The sequence below is a fragment of the Geotrypetes seraphini genome, chromosome 6 (genome assembly GCF_902459505.1).
Source record: "Geotrypetes seraphini chromosome 6, aGeoSer1.1, whole genome shotgun sequence".
Classification (NCBI taxonomy): Eukaryota; Metazoa; Chordata; class Amphibia; order Gymnophiona; family Dermophiidae; genus Geotrypetes; species Geotrypetes seraphini.
The window spans coordinates 41,930,134-41,948,605 of NC_047089.1; the positions used below are offsets into that span (position 1 = coordinate 41,930,134).

The 18,472-nt window shown below is 43.6% G+C and overlaps 1 protein-coding gene across 1 annotated transcript in view; it reads right to left on the reverse strand.

The window, feature by feature from the left end:
• Nucleotides 1-4,034: 4,034 nt before the first annotated feature.
• Nucleotides 4,035-18,472, reverse strand: part of CRYL1 (crystallin lambda 1) — a 132,240-nt gene continuing 117,802 nt past the window's right edge. Inside the window, exons 7-8 of the mRNA XM_033950422.1 lie at nt 8,822-8,928; nt 4,035-5,003 (exon numbers count right to left, since the gene is read on the reverse strand). Of these exons, the coding sequence (XP_033806313.1) occupies nt 4,890-5,003; nt 8,822-8,928 (221 nt within the window). The 3' untranslated portion in view covers nt 4,035-4,889. The remainder of the gene's footprint in view (nt 5,004-8,821; nt 8,929-18,472) is intronic.

Consider the following 18,472-nt stretch of genomic DNA (forward strand, 5'->3'; position numbering starts at 1 on the left):
TGACACCCCCTCGACCCATCATTTTTTTTTACACCCCCCCCCCGCCCTTGGTACGCCACTGCTACTGTTCGAAAAAGGCTAAGAAGCCAGTGGGAGCGGCAAAAGCATCCTTTAAGGAAAACCCTTCTGATCTGGCTCTATCCCGCCCCCTTTGTGACGCCACCGGACAGCGTTCTCAGCCATTGGTTGACCTTGCCTGGGTCACAGCGCCCAGGCAAGGTCGACCAATGGCTGAGAACGCTGTCTGGTGGCGTCACGAAGGGGGCGGGATAGAGCCAGATCAGGAGAGTGTTCCTTAAAGTACGCTTTTGCCGCTCCCACCACTCCCGCAGGCTTTTTAGCCTTTTTCTTGGCCGCGGGGATGAACTGGCAGCCGCGCTGAAATGCAGGTCCCAGGAGGTTCCAGACATGGCCGGCTGTGCATCCCCCTAGGGCGTGCACCCGGGGTAGTCAGCCCCCCGCCCCACCCTTGGTACACCACTGCATAAGATTAATAAGGTTTGCAGCATAGACATTATGAATCATAGCACGACTATAAAAAACTGCAAAAAGCTGGCACACAGGTCTCAGTCCCTTTCAATATCTCAAACCCAAGTGTGTAAAGTGGGCATAGTCTAGCCATGTTTTGGATGGGACAAGGGCACAGCAAGTTCCTAGATATTTAGTTGGGGTGAGAGCATTTTTTAGCCATCAGCGGCATTAAATTCCTGTAACCAGTGACTTAGTAAGGGGGGGCAAGAGGTGGACCATCCTGGGCACCTGATGGGGGCACTGACACCTCCTCTCGACCCCCTGTTCCTTTCCATCCCTCCCCCACTACACGCACATGCCTTCACTTTCCCCGTACCTCTAGCTCTTTGCCAGCACGAGCAGCAGCGCCAACCTGCTGCTTGTGCCAGCCTCGGCTCTCCCTCTGATGTCACTTCCTGGTCACGGGACCAGGAAGTGCCGAGGCCAGCGTGGGCAGCAGTTTGGAGATGCTGGTCGCACTGGGGAAGTGAAAGGGGTATATGGGGGAAGGGAAGGGGCGTGTGCGTATGGAAGGGGCGGGGAAGGAGTGGGGTCAGAGAAGAGGGTGGGGGAAGTGCCACTGCCCTGGGCACCTTCCACCCTCACTACGCCACTGCCTGGTACCAAACAAACTTGGTGGCGCTTAGATGGCAACTCCAGTCATTAGGAAGTAAGGCAAGTTCCGGGCAAACTTCTGCAGTCTGTGCCCTGATAATGGCAAGAACATAGCAAGATTGAGTTTGCATTTGTAGTAGGAGTTTATCTTGTTGGGCAGACTGGATGGGTCGTACAGGTCTCTATTTGCTGTCATCTACAATGTTACTGTTATTATATTCAATACTGAGCCATGTCCAGGCATGGCATTGAATATCCAGGTTCATGCGGCCAGTGACATTCAGCACTAAACCACATAAAGTATGACTGACTTTTTTATACAGTCTGATTTCACCACTAAACATAGGCGGTTAAGTGCTGAATATCAGCACTTAATTGCACAAGTGCTGACTCTGTCCCCAGACTGCCCAAAATATAGCCAGCTCTGAGTTTAGCAGTCTGTGGTGATATCCATCAACACTATCTGCTTAACTGCCACTGAATATCAGAGGATACTAGCCCTGAACAAGCAATTTAACAGTTTCAGGCTGGTTAAATCACTTTAAATATTGACCCCTTTGTCCCCTTTTCTCTACCACAAAAACTTCAGAAAATGAAATAATTCAAAGGAAACCCCTCAGATCTAATTTCTAATTCAGGCCCTGTGGAGTCCCTGTTTTCCTTTTAAAAATGTATGTTTGCTCCACTCTTAACCACATCAACTCTTCCTGTTAATGGTTTAACAACACGAATAACAAAAGACCGATGATCTTTAAACAAATGACCTTTTGAAACGCAATGGTTAACCATGGGTTTGCCTGAGCAGCACTTTTAATGCAACGTTTCTGTTCCAAGACCTGATTTTTTAATTTAGTTTTTCTTAAGATTGTTGGAAAGAGCTATCTAAGGTGAATTATATTAATTGGTGAAATAAGTTATGCCTTACAGCAAAATATGAAAGTGTCATAGCGGAAAGGCACAAGTCTATGAGCTCAGTTATCAAAATCTGGAGTCCAGTCAACTCTTATTGCAATACAGACTGATGGCATTCAGTTATTGTGCTAGGATATAGATATCTACAACAGAACTTATGCATTATATCATGGCTCGCTATTCATATTTATACGGGGGTATAATTCCAGTGTTCCTTACACCAGCACTGGTACCACCCTCTTATTCCTATTTATTATACCAAGCACACCATTTCACCCCCTTTTTTCACATTTCATTCACCACATCTTATTCATCATGAAATACTCCCTCATTTTTCACTAGGACCCCTGAGGAAGATTTTTTAATTGAAATACGGACTGTTTCTCTTTTTGGTTTTCGTTGTTCAACATTTATTGCAGACTTGTTGGATTCCTTTTCTCTTGTTGATCCCAATTCTCTTCTCCATAATCAGAGCAAAATTGGCAAAATTGGCAAAATATTATAAAATGTTTATGTAGCAAAACAGTGACCGTGTAAGACCAAAACTAGCAAAAACAAGAGAGATAAATAAAATAGCTGTATCAATTGACTTTATTGCAAATTTTCATAGATAGACCAAGAGATTGGACAAATCATAAGGAGAAAATACTATCCCCCTCTTTTACTAAGCCACGGTAGAGATTTCTACCGCAGCCTGAAGTGATAAATGCTCCAACGCTGCTCCGACGCTCATAGAATTCCTATGAGCGTCAGAGCATTTAGCGATCCGGGCTGCGGTAGAAACCTCTACTACGGCCTAGTAAAAGGGGGAATATTAGAAAATTCAATTGCTGGTTGATATGTCTTGAGAATCTGCTGTACTTAATTTCATAGTAATGTTGTGCATTCTCTGTAAATAACGTAAAAACACTTTATGAATTAAAAATTTTTTGAAATATTACACACACTTCACTGATTAGCATATGCTATTTTATCAATTCATGAAAACAGAAACAGTGGACCCGTAGATAAGACGGTAATTTTCAAAGCACTTCTGTGGGTAAGGCAGTGCTTTACACACAGAAACATTGGTTTCAAACCCACCTGCTTTATATATTGGTCAACTTATGACAGTACAATCTATATATGTGTAAGTCTTGGGGAGGTGATTTCAAGGGGAACAATGGGAACATGTTTGGGGTGGGACAAAAATCTACACATTTTGCAAAGGTAAAGAGATTGGGACTTGTACACTGCCTTTTTGTAGTTATACAACCACACTTAACGTGGTTTACACATAGGTACTTCAAGCATTTTCCCTATATGTCCCAGTGGGCTCACAATCTATCTAATGTACCTGGGACAGTGGAGGATTAAGTGACTTGCCCAGGGTCAGAGGGAGTAGCACAGGGATTTGAACCCACAACCTCAGGGTGCTGAGGCTGTAGCCCTAACCACTACACCATGACAAAGGAAATACATGTTTACTGTACAGTGCTCCCCTGGTCATTCGCGGTCGGCGATTCGCGGTCCCAGTCTTTCGCGGTATTTTCCGACCACGAATGACCGGGCAGGAGAGGGCAGCCGGAGAGGCAGGAGAGAGCAGCCGGAGCACTGGCGAGTGAAGGAAATCACTCGCGGTATGCTCCGCCCACCTCTTCCTGCACTAAAGTCGGACCTCACCAATCAGGAGCTGCTTTGACAGCAGCACCTGATTGCTGAGGCCCGACTTTAGTGCAGGAAGAGGCGGTTGGAGCACACTGCGAGTGATTTCCTTCACTTGCTGGCGCTCCAGCTGTTCTCTCCTGCTTCTCCGGCTGTCCTCTCCTGTCTCCCCCCCCCCTGCCAAAAACTGTATTCGCGGTTTTTCAGCATTCGCGGGGGTTCCTGGAACGGAACCCCTGCGAATATCGGGGGAGTATTGTATTTAAAATTTTCCCAATCAGATTTTATATCAGCTCAAGGGCACATACAGATTTTAAACATGGGAATAAGGAAGTAATTCTCCTTTTAATTCCCCTTATATATTTCTCCCTGAAAAATGAAGATTGTGGCCTTTCTACTTAATTGGCAGCACTTACACATCTAGGACTGTAAAATGGGACAGCTACATGTGGAAGCAGCACTACTTACATTTATTTATTTATTTAATTTTCCTTCCCGTTGTCCCCAAAGAGCTCAGAACGGGTTACAGGTTAAACGTACATAATTTCAGTGAAAGTTGCGAAATTGCCACTTCCACAGTTCATGCCACTAATTTTTCCACATGTATATTTATAAAATGAATGTGCCAGCTGTGTTTGATAGCAAATACACGTGCACTCCTCCATGTCCCTCTAGATATTTTACAAAAGGATCCCAGTTCAGTGGAACTATTGATAAAAATACTGCTGGAACTGAGTACTTGATAAAATACTGCTGGAACTAAGTACTTCCTGACCTGGACATCTGAATTCTAATCTCAACATTCTTTGTAAAATGGCCGTCGGGTGATTTAAAATGAGCCAATAAGATGCAGTACTGGAATTCTATGGTTTCAGAACACTACATTCATCCCTGTTGAGCTAGCATTAGTTTTCGTGGTTTGTTAGTTTATAGCAAAGACTTGATAGTTCACATGGACAAAATATCATAGTAAAAACACAATTGCTGTTCAATACATCTGAAGAATCTGTAGTGCAAATCTCACAGTGATATGATCTATTTTCAGTCACGAATATACAGTGTTGCTTATGCATTTACAGTAGGACAAATTTAAGATAACCGTAATTAGTAATATCCATATGAACTGGTATCCAACATATATATTTGTAATGATTTAGGAAGCTCTCTGTTTGTTTTACCATGACATTTTAAGTCATTTGAAATCTGCATTAGTTTGATTTCATTTCCTTCTTCAGCTTTGCCAGATGACTAAGACATGTGTCTCTCCATTCTCTTCTAGTATTTAAGTGGTCAGAATCAGCAGGAATATTTTCACACAGTGCCTAGAATAAAAAAGGAACAATTTTGAATGCCACTGAACATAAATCCAAGACAATTTATTATACTGTATTATGGTGACACTTCAAGCATAATTTCAATAAAGTTGCAATTTCATAATAGAAATCACATTATTCAAACGAGAGAACTAGATTAGAGAAAATATAAAATTTATAGTTCAAGGTTTTTTGTTTTATTTTATTTTCCTAACATTTCAAATTTACAACCACTTCAATATATCCATGATAATGAAATTTCAGTAATGTAAGAAAAAGAAATCAAAATATCAGGAAAAAAAGATCATCTTCAAACAGTCCACAATTTGTACGAAATAGGATCCAAGATACAAAGAAATAATCAATAATAAAAAAAAAAAAAACCCCGTTCTCCGGAGGCTTCTTCACATCTTTGTCTCAGCCAGATCACGGCATTCCCTCCCCATTGGAGAGTCACACAGACACCTTAATCTCCTCTTTAGCTACAAGAAAATCCAAAAGCTGTTTAGGCTCAAAAAAGGTAAAAGTTAAACCCTTGAGTAAATCTATAGTTCAGTTTTGATTCACTTTTGGTCACCAATAAGTTTGGAAAATCTTTTATGGCCATAGTGTAATTTGCATCGGGATCCTTTTACTAAGGCACACTAAATCGGTTAGCGCACCTTAGTAAAAGGAAAACAATACATGTTCACAATATTTACTTATTTATTAGGATTTATTTACCGCCTTTCTGAAGGAATTCACTCAAGGTGGTGTACAATAAGAACACACGCTATTAGACTATAACTGGAATATATTTACCACAACATTAGTTAAAGAATAATGAAATGCACAGAATGAAAATGTACACAAAATAGCTTATTGTTTGGCAAAATAAATCACACTACTTGCATTATACCTCACAAGCTACATTATTTATGGAAAGATAACAGCACCTCAAGAGATTTTGCTATGTTTCCTTCCAAGGAACATGGAACTTCTAGCATAGAGCTTGATGTTACTAGAATGCAAATTAAAGGAGCCAGTGCATTCAAAATGTATCCCCCCCACCCCTGATTCCCTTTTAACATCTCCAACATCCAATCCTCTTTCAATAACCTCCCCAATCCACCTTCAAGAAAGCACCTGCTTCAAATCCCCTTTCCAAAATAGTCTACTGATGCCCTGGTGGGTAGTAAGAGGAAAATAGTGTACTCTGGGTATTCTTGCTTGGTAGCTTCCAGACTCAAAATGGGGGCCTTGCGACCCTAGTGGTAGTCTTAAAAGTAGTACCCTTAGGGGGAGAATTCTGTCTCGGGATCAATCTACTCGTATTCATTCAGGGAACATTTGTGGAAATAAGAGTTCTGACTGCAGCACTGGGTAGACCTATCACCTTCTTCCAATACTTAGACACTTTGCTACCTGCCCTGAACAAATCTTGAAGTTTACTTACTCACAGTGGGCATATGAAAAGAGACTTTTTTGGTAATGGTAGACCTCAGGGCTGGTGTAACCACTAGCTGGTTGACAGGGAACTAACTTCTGGAAGGCAGCAACAAGTAGCTGAGGTCAAAACAAAATCATGGATCCTGACAATCACATAGACTCAAAGAATCAATAGCACACATTTACATAAACATGTAATCCTCATTTCAAAAGGGGAGTTCATCTGCTCCTGGGAACATCTAGAGTTTGTAAAAATACTGCAGTTGCTATCACAAGCTTGTGGGATCCGTACTGCATAACACGATAGTGCAGCTGGACATATCAAAAAAATAGTATGACAAGGCTGCTGCCAGAAGGATGCTGGGCTGTATAAAGAAAGGCGTAACCAGTAGAAGAACGAAGGTGTTGATGTCCATGTACGGGTCGTTGGTGAGGCCCCACTTGGAGTATTGTGTTCAGTTTTGGAGACCATTTCTGGTGAAGGACACAAAAAGGAGGGTGACAAAAATGATAGGAGGTTTGCAACAAAAGACGTATGAGGAGAGACTGGAAGCTCTGAATATGTATACCTCAGAGGAAAGGAGAAACAGGGGAGATATGATTCAGATGTTCAAATACTTGAAAGGTATTAACATAGAACAAAATCTTTTCCAGAGAAAGGAAAATGGTAAAACCAGAGGACATAATTTGAGGTTGAGGGGTGGTAGACTCAAGAGCAATGTAAGGAAATTCTTCTTTACAGAGAGGGTGGTGGATGCCTGGAATGCGCTTCCGAGAGAGGTGGTGGCGAGGAAAACGGTGACAGAGTTCAAAAAAGCGTGGGATGAACAGAGAGGATCTAGAATCAAAAAATAATAGTAAATATTGAAGAACTAAGGCCAGTACTGGGCAGACTTGCAAGGTCTGTGTCTGTATATGGCCGTTTGGGGGAGAATGGGCTGGGGAGGGCTTCAATGGCTGGGAGGGTGTAGATGGACTGGAGTGAGCTTTGATGGAGATTTCAGTAGTTGGAAACTAAGAACAGTACTGGGCAGAGCTTTAGATTCTTGCCCAGAAATAGCTAAGGAGAAGAAGAAAAAAGAAAAACCCAACAAATTTTTAGATTGAATCAGGTTGGGCAGACTAGATGGACCATTCAGGTCTTTATCTGCCGTCATCTACTATGTTACTATGTAACGGTAATAGCAGCCATGCTACTGGCAGTCCAGTAGCGCAGACACAGTTCTAACAAATAGGACCACCAACACAACTTCCCCAGTGTGATCATTCCCCAATTTCCCCCCTCCTAGGGTTACCAGATGTCCAGATTTCACCGGTCATGTCCTCCTTTTCGAAGACATGTCTGAAGGTCTGGACAGCTTTTCAAAACCTGGCACTTTTTACGGGTTTTGAAAAGCTTCCTCTAAATCGCGTGGGGCAGGAGCAAACCCACGCATCCATGGATGCGACACAATGATGTCACATGCACGCGCATGTGACATCATCACATCACATCCTTGCATGCGTGGATTTCCTCCTGTCCAATGAGAGCAGACAGCAGGGGTTAGGGCTAGGGCAGGATTGGGGTAGGACTGGGGAATAACAGAATAATAGAGTGGGGATAGGTGGAAGTGGCCGGGCCTGGGGGCGGGGCTAGGGGGTTCAGGATTTTATTAAAGTAAAATCTGGTAACTCTACCCCCTCCCCGATATGATCATTTCCCCCGTCCCCTGTGGAAGACTTCTCAGACAGTGTGGTGAAACTAAGGTTACAAGTCTTAAGTGTTGTACAAAAATTTTAAATTTAAACTGTAAATAAAGTACCTTTCTTTTCTTGCCCTATGACAGATATGTGAAATAAAAAGACAACGTGGAAGGTAGCATGTTTTATTCAGGGATTACAAATATTTGTTTATTGTTTTTTACTTAGAAATCCAAGGAACTTTAAATGATATAAAGGAATTTTTATCAGTTTTTAGTAACAACATTTTATCTAAGCTACGTAGCTTTGTGTATATGCTGTCCAATGATTTGTGCTGCCTGTTAAAATGAAAATGTTCATTTTTCCACCTTGGTCGTGAATAACGAATTGTAGCAATTTAATTGAAAAAAAGACCTGGGTATAGAGAGCCCCCAAATTCTTGAATAACCATGAAAACTCACCAATGATGATGAAAAGTGGCAGTTATTTTTATTTACTTAAAACAAAGAATTTCTGAAATTTCCTGGGGAACCAGGCCCATAATAAAACTAATTTTAATGATCCATTACCCCATTTCCAGTTTTAATCTTGAAACGACTCGCCAGTTCAGCTGTTAAGCTACGCAAATAGACATTTCTACAAAGAGAAGTGCAAAGGTGGTCATCACGATACCAGTTTGCTCTAACATGACAAGCTCTAAACTTGAGCACACAACCTACCTGATCGATTTTCTGCTCAACATCTCCTGAAAATTCTGGCACCGGGCCAAAGGCTTGGACAACTCGTTTTATACCTTCACCATATCTTTCACAATAAGACTTAAAGCCTGAAATACATTAAAACACAATATTCAAATATATTTTGTGTGCAATGTGGATGCAGTACTAGATAAGTTAATGCTTTATTTGCCTTTAACACAGCTTCTGATACACTGTATGGATCCAGTGGCATAGTAAGGGGGGGGCCGAGGGGGGTGGTCCGCCCCGGGTGCCATGTTGGGAGGGCGGCTGACACCCCTCCTCCTCTCTGTCCCTCCGCCTCTTCTCATGCCTCCCCTCCATGTGCGCACGCCCCCCCCCTTACCTTCCCCCATACCTCTAGTTGAAGAAGTTGTTGATGGCGGTCAACAACGTGCTCTTTGCAACCCCGTCGGCTCTCCCGCTGACATCATTTCCGGGTACCGTGCACAGGAAATGATGTCAGAGGGAGAGCCAACAGGATCGTGAGCACGTTGTTGACTGCCATGAGCAACAACTTCAACTAGAGATACAGAGGAAGAGAAGGGGGCGGGCATTTATGCAGTAAGGGCTACAGTTATATATGGCACCTAAAAAAGCACTACAGTGTTCCCCCGCGAATTCACGATTCGCGAATTGCGGACTCGCTCATTCGTGGTCTGCTCCGACCGCCTCTTCCTGTAGTAAAGTCGGGCTACACGAAAGCGTGTCAAAGCAGCTCCTGATTGGTGTAGCCCGACTTTACTACAGGAAGAGGCGGTCGGAGCAGACCGCGAGTGATTTTCTTCACCTGCCGGCGCTACAGCTGCCTTCTCCTGCCTCCCCTGCCTTTTGACAAGCAGAAAACCGCATTTGCGTTTTTTAGAAATTTGCGGGGGTTCCTGGATCAGAACCCCTGTGAATTTCAGGGGAGTACTGTATTCTATAAGCTGCGCTTAAACCTCACCCCTTTTTACAAAACTGTAGCATGGTTTTTAGCACCGGCTGTGGCAGCAACAGCTCCGACACTTATAGGATTCCTATGAGCATCAAAGCTGTTACCGCCATGCTATGGTTTTGTAAAAGGTGGGGGGGGGGGGGGTTAGGCATGATTTATAGAATGGCATTTATGTCCAGGAGACGCAACTAAATTTAGGCACGGTCATTTGCCTAAATTTAGGTGCAGATGCCCCTATTTTCTATCATTTTAGCAAAGCCTTTGATATGGTGCCACATAGGCAGTTGAAAAATAAACTGAGTATCCTTGATTTGGGACCTAAAATGACGGACTGCATTAAAAACTGGTTAAGTCGAAGGAGACTGGAAAATGTTCACGTTCAAGTTATTTAATATACCGCAAATATAAAACACAAATGTTAAAATCTAAGCGGTTTACAATAAGTATAAAATAAGGGAATAAAACAATACAAGACAAACTTTGTTACATTTAAAGGGGAAAACAATAAGGTAAATTACAATAAGGATTGCAAGGAAAATCAGGAAAGGGAGAATAAATTTTAAAAAATAAATAAATAAAGTTCCCATAATGTAAACAAAAAAATATAAAAAATGGAGATTGCTCGGAGGGAAAAGATGTTGTTATTGCAGTGCCACAGGGATCCTCCTTGGGCTGGTTCTTTTTAACATCTTTGTGAGTAATATTGTGGAAAGTCTGTCAGGTAAAGTTTGTCTTTTTGCAGATGATACCAAACAACGTAATAGGGTAGACCCTCTGGAAGGTGTGGATGATATGAGGTGGGATCTAGTGAAGATTGAGAAATGGTCCGGTAACTGGCAACTGAGATTTAATGCTAAAAAATGCAGGGTCATGCACTTGAGCTGTACAAATCCAACAGAACGGTATAGGTAGAGGTGCCCAAATGGTCAATCGCGATCGACCAGTAGATCGCAAAGGCAATGCGAGTCGATCGCGTTGCCTTTGCGATCTTTTTCTCCCTGCTGCTTCCCCAAGCTAGGCCTGGTGCGTACACGCGCTGAACTTACAAAACTTCACCTCTGACGTCAATTCTGACGTCGGAGAGAAAGTTCTGGGCCAGGCAATTGCTGTCTGGCTGGCCTGGAACTTCCTCCCTGATGTTAGAATTGACGTCAGAAGTGAAGTCTTGTGGGCCTGACGCTTGTACACACCAGGCCTGGCTTGGGGAAGCAGCAGGGAGAAATCGCGTTGGTGGCTTGGGGGTGGGGGTAGGGAAAGAATCGAGGAAGTGGAGAAATTAGCATGATGGCTTGGGAGGGCAGGGGGAGAGAGAAAGAAAGGCAGAAATAAAGAGGGGGGCCAGGGGGCGAAAGAAAGAAAGGCAGCAAGAAAGAGGGGGGCAGGGGGAGAGAGAAAGAAAGGTAGAAAGAAAGAAATATTGGCTTTACAGAAGAAGGAAGTGCAACCAGAGATTCATGAAATCACCAGATAAAAAGGTAGGAAAAATGATTTTTTCAATTTAGTGATCAAAATGTGTCCGTTTTGAGAATTAATATCTGCTGTCTATATTTTGTACTATGGCTCCCTTTTACTAAACCGCAATAGCGTTTTTTAGTGCAGGGAGCCTATGAGCAGTGAGAGCAGCGCAGGGCATTCAGCACAGCTTCCTGCACTAAAAACTGCTATTGCGGTTTAGTAAAAGGGGAGGGGGTATATTTGTCTTTTTTTGTATAGTTGTTAACTGAAGTGACATTGCATATTTTAAAGTCATCTGCCTTGACCTCTGATAAACCCCCGAATACAAATGATAATTAGCATTTTCTGTGCTTTGTGTTTTTTAAAATTTTATTGTTGGTAGATCATTTTGACTTGGTCATTTTAAAAGTACCTCGCAAGCCAAAAAAGTGTGGGCACCCCTGGTATAGAAGGTGAAGTATTTCTGTGTTCAAAAGAAGAGCAGGACTTGGGGGTAACTGTGTCTGATGATCTCAAGGTGGCAAAACAGGTAGAAGAGGCGATGGTCAAAGCCAGGAGGATACTTGGGTGCATAGGAGAGGAATGGCCAGTAGGGAAAAGGAGGTAATAGTGCCATTGTAGAAGTCTCTGAAGAGGCCCCATTTGGAATACTGTATGCAATTCTGGAGACCACACCATCAAAATGGTATAAATAGGAAGGACTTGGTCCAGAGGGCTGCTACAAAATTGATTGTGTATTTCCTTGAATCTAATGGGTTACAGGATCCGAGGCAACATGGCTTTACAAAAGGTAAATCGTGCCAAACGAACCTGATTGAATTTTTTGATTGGGTGACCAGAGAGCTGGATCGAGGACATATGCTAGATGTAATTTACTTGGATTTCAGCAAAGCCTTTGATACAGTTCCTCATAGGAGGATGTTGAACAAACTTGAAGGGCTGAAGTTAGGACCCAAAGTGGTGAACTGGGTCAGAAACTGGCTGTCGGACAGACACCAGAGGGTGGTGGTTAATGGAAGTCGCTCGAAGGAAGGAAAGGTGACTAGTGGAGTCCCTTAGGGTTCAGTGCTGGGGCCAATCCTGTTCAATATGTATGTAAGTGACATTGCTGAAGGGTTAGAAGGAAAAGTGTGCCTTTTTGCAGATGATACCAAGATTTGTAACAGAGTAGACACCGAAGAGGGAGTGGAGAATATGAAAAAGGATCTGCAAAAGTTAGAGGAATGGTCTAATGCCTGGCAACTAAAATTCAATGCAAAGAAATGCAGAGTAATGCATTTGGGGATTAATAATAGGAAGGGTCTATGCAGTTTGGGTAAGTGACATAAATTGTGCACAATTTTTAGCACTTTTTATAGAATTTGAGGGCAAATATGCCCACTCACTTCCGTGGCATACTTCCTTCCCTGGCTGCAGGCAGGAGAGATGTGTGAAGCATCTGAGATTTGCATACTACATGACCATCATAGACACCAACATTTCAAAATGATTGAGGATGCTAAACCAATTACCCCTCCTGGACGTAATGAAGGCGCTTGATCAGCCCCAGAGCTGACTTCCATGACTAACCCACCTCCACTGGACTGATAGGCAGAACAACATGTTGGACATTAGGGAACACCCAGCATGAGCAACGGGCTTCAAAAGCCCAATAGGCTTGCCAAAGGTCCTGCGTTCAGGCTGGGCAGAGGGCTAAAAAGGCTGGTGACATACTAGGGAGCGAAAAGGGGAAAGAGTGTTATGATCAGATTGGAGTCAGGGGGAAGGAAGAGTAGTGGGGATGCCTTTTTTTACCTATTCTTTTTAATAGACCGTTCGACTAGTAACTCAAGAGAATTAAATGTTACAATGTACAGTACGATATCTTTTTAGCATTACAGAAATAAATAGCAGAAACAGGCAGATTATAGTAACATAGAAACATGAGGGCAGATAAAAGCCAAAATGGGCCCATCCAGTCTGCCCATCCACAGTAACCATTATCTCTTCCTCACACAAGGACTGTAATACAATACAATAACTAGAGAAAACCTCAAACAATACAATGAATGTTTACTTTCACAGCAGGATTTGCTAATGTTTCCAGTGAGTTATATGAAGCCAAATCTTAAAATGTCTGAGCTTCAGAGCATATCAAGGCTGGAATGAGCTAACAGTCCTATCAGGTTCAATCCATTAGATGTGCTTATAGTGCTTGCCTTGTTCAAATAAATGAGAGAGTTTTTCTTCCTGCCTCTTCCGCTGTGCACCATTCAACACCTGAATTTCTGTCTCACATTCCTTTAGTACCTACAGAATGGGATTGTTTGTTTCTGTTTTCCCAGATTCACTGCTCTTTCCAGTGTCCTTATTCTTACGGTGCTACTCAGCAATGAGCTCTTACATAAAGTAGACCAAATGGACTAGAAATGATAGCTGTGCATTCTGAATATTCCTATTACTAAACTATACTGTTGAAAGGTCGGTCTTTAGATAACCACCAATATAAACAATTGGTAGACATTTAACACAGAAGGATCGAAACTCCTTCATATCAGGCCCATTTTGTGTCATAAGAACATAAGAATAGCCTTATTGGGTCAGACCAATGGTCCATCAAGCCCAGTAGCCCGTTCTCATGGTGGCCAATCCAGGTCACTAGTACCTGGCCAAAACCCAAGGAGTAGCAATATTCCATGCTACCAATACAGGGCAAGCAGTGGCTTCCCCCATGTCTTTCTCAACAATAGACTATGGACTTTTCCTCCAGGAAATTGTCCAAACCTGTCTTAAAACCAGCTACGTTATCAGCTCTTACCACAACCTCTGGAAATGTGTTCCAGAGATTAACTATTCTCTGACTTGATAAAAAAATTTCCTCCTATTGATTTTAAAAGTATTTCCCTGTAACTTCATTAAGTGTCCCCTAGTCTTTGTAATTTTGGATGGAGTGAAAAATCGATCCACTTGTACCCGTTCTACTCCACTCAGGATTTTGTACACTTCAATCATATCTCCCCTCAGCCTTCTTTTTCCCAAGCTGAACAACCCTAACCTTTACAGTTTTTCCTCATACGACAAGAGTTCCATTCCCTTTATCATCTTGGTCATTCTTTGAACCTTTTCTAGCGTCACTATATCTTTCTTGAGATAAGGAGACCAGAATTGAACGCAATACTCCAGTTGAGATCGCACCATGGAGCGATACAGGGGCATCTTACTGCAAGTTTTGACATTCATAGGGATAAGTAGATCTTCATGTGGTTTACTGTGGCACTTGCTCTAATAAAAACTTCTTGTATCAAAGAACCCTCCTTTCTCAAAGCAAACATGAGAGAATCAATAACAATCTTTGGAGTTAGACTTGATTCAGGTCTTACAATGAATTGTCGAGTGGCAAAAACTGTAAAGATATGTTTTGCACAAATACATCTATTGTATCAAGTGAAGCCAATGCTGGCATCCTTTGATTTCTGCACTATAGTGCAGGCAATAGTCTTGTCGAGGCTTGATTACTGTATCTTGGAGTGACTAAGGCAAGGTACAGAGCATTTTTAGAGAATTGAATTGATTGATGTCTACTTTGTAGTTCACTGGGAATGTCCAGTTTTCTATTTTTGTGAACCGCATCGATCCGTGAAGTTTTGCGGTCTAGAAATGTAATGTAATGTAATGTAACTTAATTTTTGGTGATTTGTCCCTCTTTTGTACTGTTTTTAAGTACTGTGTATGTGGATATAATGTAAACTGCCTAGGAACTAGACAGTATAGTACTCCCCCGATATTCGCGGGGGTTCCGTTCCAGGAACCCCCCGCAAATCTTGAAAACCGCAAATACAGTTTTTCGTGGGGGAGACTGGAGAGGCAGGAGAGAGCATCCAGAGCGCCGGCGAGTGTAGGAAATCACTCACTGTATGCTCCAACTGCCTCTTCCTGCACTAAGTCGGGCCTTACAAATCAGGAGCTGTGTGTCAAAGCAACTCCTGATTGGTAAGGCTTGACTTAGTGCAGGAACAGGCAGTCGGAGCATACAATGAGTGATTTCCTTCACTCGCCGGCGCTCCGGCTGTTTTCTCCAGCCTCTCCAGCTGTCCTCTCCTTGTCGGTGGTTTGCGGTTGGAAAATACCGTGAATGACCGGGACCGCGAACGAACGGGGGAACACAGTATAGAAATAGATAAATAATAAATAATCTGCAGTAAGATTTTGCAGTTACCTTGGATCAATAGCCAAAATTAACACACAATTACTACAACATTTTGCATTAACTGTTAGCACTAGTTAAATGCAAATTAACAGCTAATGCAGCTTAGTAAAGAGGCCTCTGGCTCGTTTCCTTTTTCCAAATGAGAGGATGACAAACAAATTAAATCTGATGCGATAAGCTGTACTTATCTGCAGGGTTGTCTTGTTCTTCTAGATTGAACCTGTGAATATTTTATTGCATTATTCATTTTTGCAGTAGGAATTTGGGCAGGCCCTTACCTGTCTATGCCTGGATTGGAATTTACTCATGCATGTTCTCCCTCTTTTCTACCGTACAACCTAGAATTCAGATGGCATGTCTGGGCAAGGAATGTGTCTGTAATGGCCAAGAAAGTGGGAAGAAAGATTCCTCTGCTGCTTGGGCCGGCTTAGATTGCTACAGAAGGAGCAGCCATCTTCCTTCTGCACCTGTTACTTTGATCCTATCTGGCTCTTTTGGACAGGAGATTCAGGTCTGAATCTCCTGCACTGCAGCTCACAGCGGTACAGCCTGAGCCATTCAGCCAGCCTAAGCACATAAGAGTGGTTAAGAATGGTTTTTGCAGCTGTCCGGGCGCTGAGCATCCAAGTTTCCATGAATGACATTTCAGATAGGCCCAAATGCACAAAGCTCCATCAACCCGATAAAAAATACCAGGCTGGGAGCAATTTACATATACCAGGCAATGCTCACACAAATAGCAAGCATATCATATGTATGCTATTTGTGCGGATTAGCCCAATAAAAGAGGGAAGGAACCATGCCTGGTGTCTGCTCAAAAAAAGTAATCGCTAGGCACAGCTCCTCCTCCTGCCTGCAGCCGCTGTTATCCCCCTCTGCCTAGCTGATGGCAGCTCCGGAGCTGTGATCAGCTGAGAGCCGGCAGAGGGGAGAGTGGCGACTGGGTTCAATTGATTCACTGCATCCCCTGCTGGCTCCAGAGCCATGATCAGCTGATCAGAGCTTCCCCCTTCCGGCTCTGAAGCAGGAGTTGGCAGGGGAAGCCCCGATCAGCTGATCATAACTCCAGAGAAGGCGGGGGAAGCTGTGAATCAGTTGAGCCGGCAGCTGCCGCTCTCCCCTCTGCCGGCTCTCAGCTGATCGCGGTTCCGGAGCCACCATCAGCTGGGCAGAGGGAAGGAGAACGGCGGCTAGCTGCAGGCTGGTTTATTTTTTTTAGAGGGGGTGCAGCTGTTGTGTGAGTGCATGACACATGTACAACAGCTGCCAGCAGCTCCAGAGTTGCGAGAAAATTTCCCCCATAAAAGGGGGAGCTCCTTGTAAAGCATTTGTACAGGGTTCTCAGTAGCTGCAACGAGGATCAATAGCAGACATGGAGAACCCTTTTGTGCATCAGAAGCTGTGCTTTAAAGCAGGGGTGTCCAACCTGCGGCCCCGTGAAGTATTTTGTGCAGCTCCGGTTGAGGACGATGCAGTGTTTTCCTCTGCTGCCCCTGGGTGTTTACCGTCTTGCCAGCTACCTCCTCTGTCTTGCTGCAGTGTTTGCGTGGCCCCAGAAAATTTTTTTTCAGCCAATGCGGCCCAGGGAAGCCAAAAGATTGGACACCCCTGCTTTAAAGAGTCTTACTGAGCATCGAGGCCTGAGTGTTAAGAATCTTTGTCGTCAAAAGAATTCCACGAGTATTAACTGGTAGAACATGATTTCATGTCTCACTTTATAAGTGACATTAATAGTCACAGTACATTTGCCTGTGTGTCCATTAATTAAATGAGTAAGTTTGCCTCAGCAGGGAGGAGATCAGGTTTGCTGATAAGAGCACCTACTAAACCACAACGTTTTTTTCTTTCTTCCCAACCCAAAAAGAGCATTATTTTCTCTCTCTCCTACCAACTCAACTGCAGTATTTTGAATCTTTCCTGATTCCCCTCATCATCTTGCATCTTGCCCCACATCACCCTGCCATCTCTGCTGCAACACTGCACAGTGCAAAGAGTACAGGAACTATTGCTACATGCACACAAAAGAGACACAAATCTGCCACACATTATGCGTTAAACCAAAAAGCAGATCAGTCCAGAATGAAGAAGTCTGCTTGACATTAATAAATCAGATTTCTTCATTCTGGACTGATCTGCCTTTTGGTTTAGTCAGTAACTATTGCTGCCAGCACTGTTTGGCTCCGAGGCCCCAATGCACCAAAGGTTTCCTTGCAAGTAAAACTGGTTTTAACCAGTCTTACTTGCATGGAAAAACCTTTTTCCTGATGCACTAAAGGCTTCGGGACATCCTATGCTAATGCATTACAAGGAGCTCATTAGTATTATAATGAGCATTCTGCGTTGTTTCCCATGCAAACTTTAACGGCCTGATGCTGTAAATCCCCACCCCATGCCAGCCCTCCCAACAACCTCCAACTTCTCCCAATACCAAAAAAAACCTGGTGGTTCAGTGGGCCTCCCCCACCACCACCTGGGACCTTGCCATCCCCTTGTACCTTTTGTAGAAAGTTCGGTAGGAGGGATGTGAAAGAGAATCCCTGATGGAAGGCTGAGCCTGCAGGGGGGCCCTAGACAGCTGAGTAGCAGGGGAAGCCCTGAAGCCAGCTTTGGGGAGTCCTGCCGGCTCAGCTGTTCAGGGATTCTCCTGCCGCTGAGCTGGCAGGGAGAGCAGGGGCTTTTTTGGTTTGGGTTCTTGGGTGCATTGACATGAAGGAGGAGCTGTGCTTAGCGATTGCTCTTCTGAGCAAGCATCAGGCACAGTTCCTCCCCCCTTTTACTGGCAGTGCTTCACACGAAAAGCATGCATATAATTTGCATGCTTTTGCACTAAACATTGTCAGTAAAAAAAAAAAATCGCTCTCACCATAGTATTTTTTTACCGTGGTGTTGGTGCTTTGTGCATCTGGGCCCGAGTAAGCTTAGCACTGACTATAGGTTATCTGGCTAGGGAAGGGAGCAAAGGAAGAGGAGTCAGAGAAAGAAAAGGTGGAAGAAAGGAGCAGTGGCGTACCTAGGGGGGGGCGGGGGGGGCGGGCCGCCCCGGGTACCAGCCCTA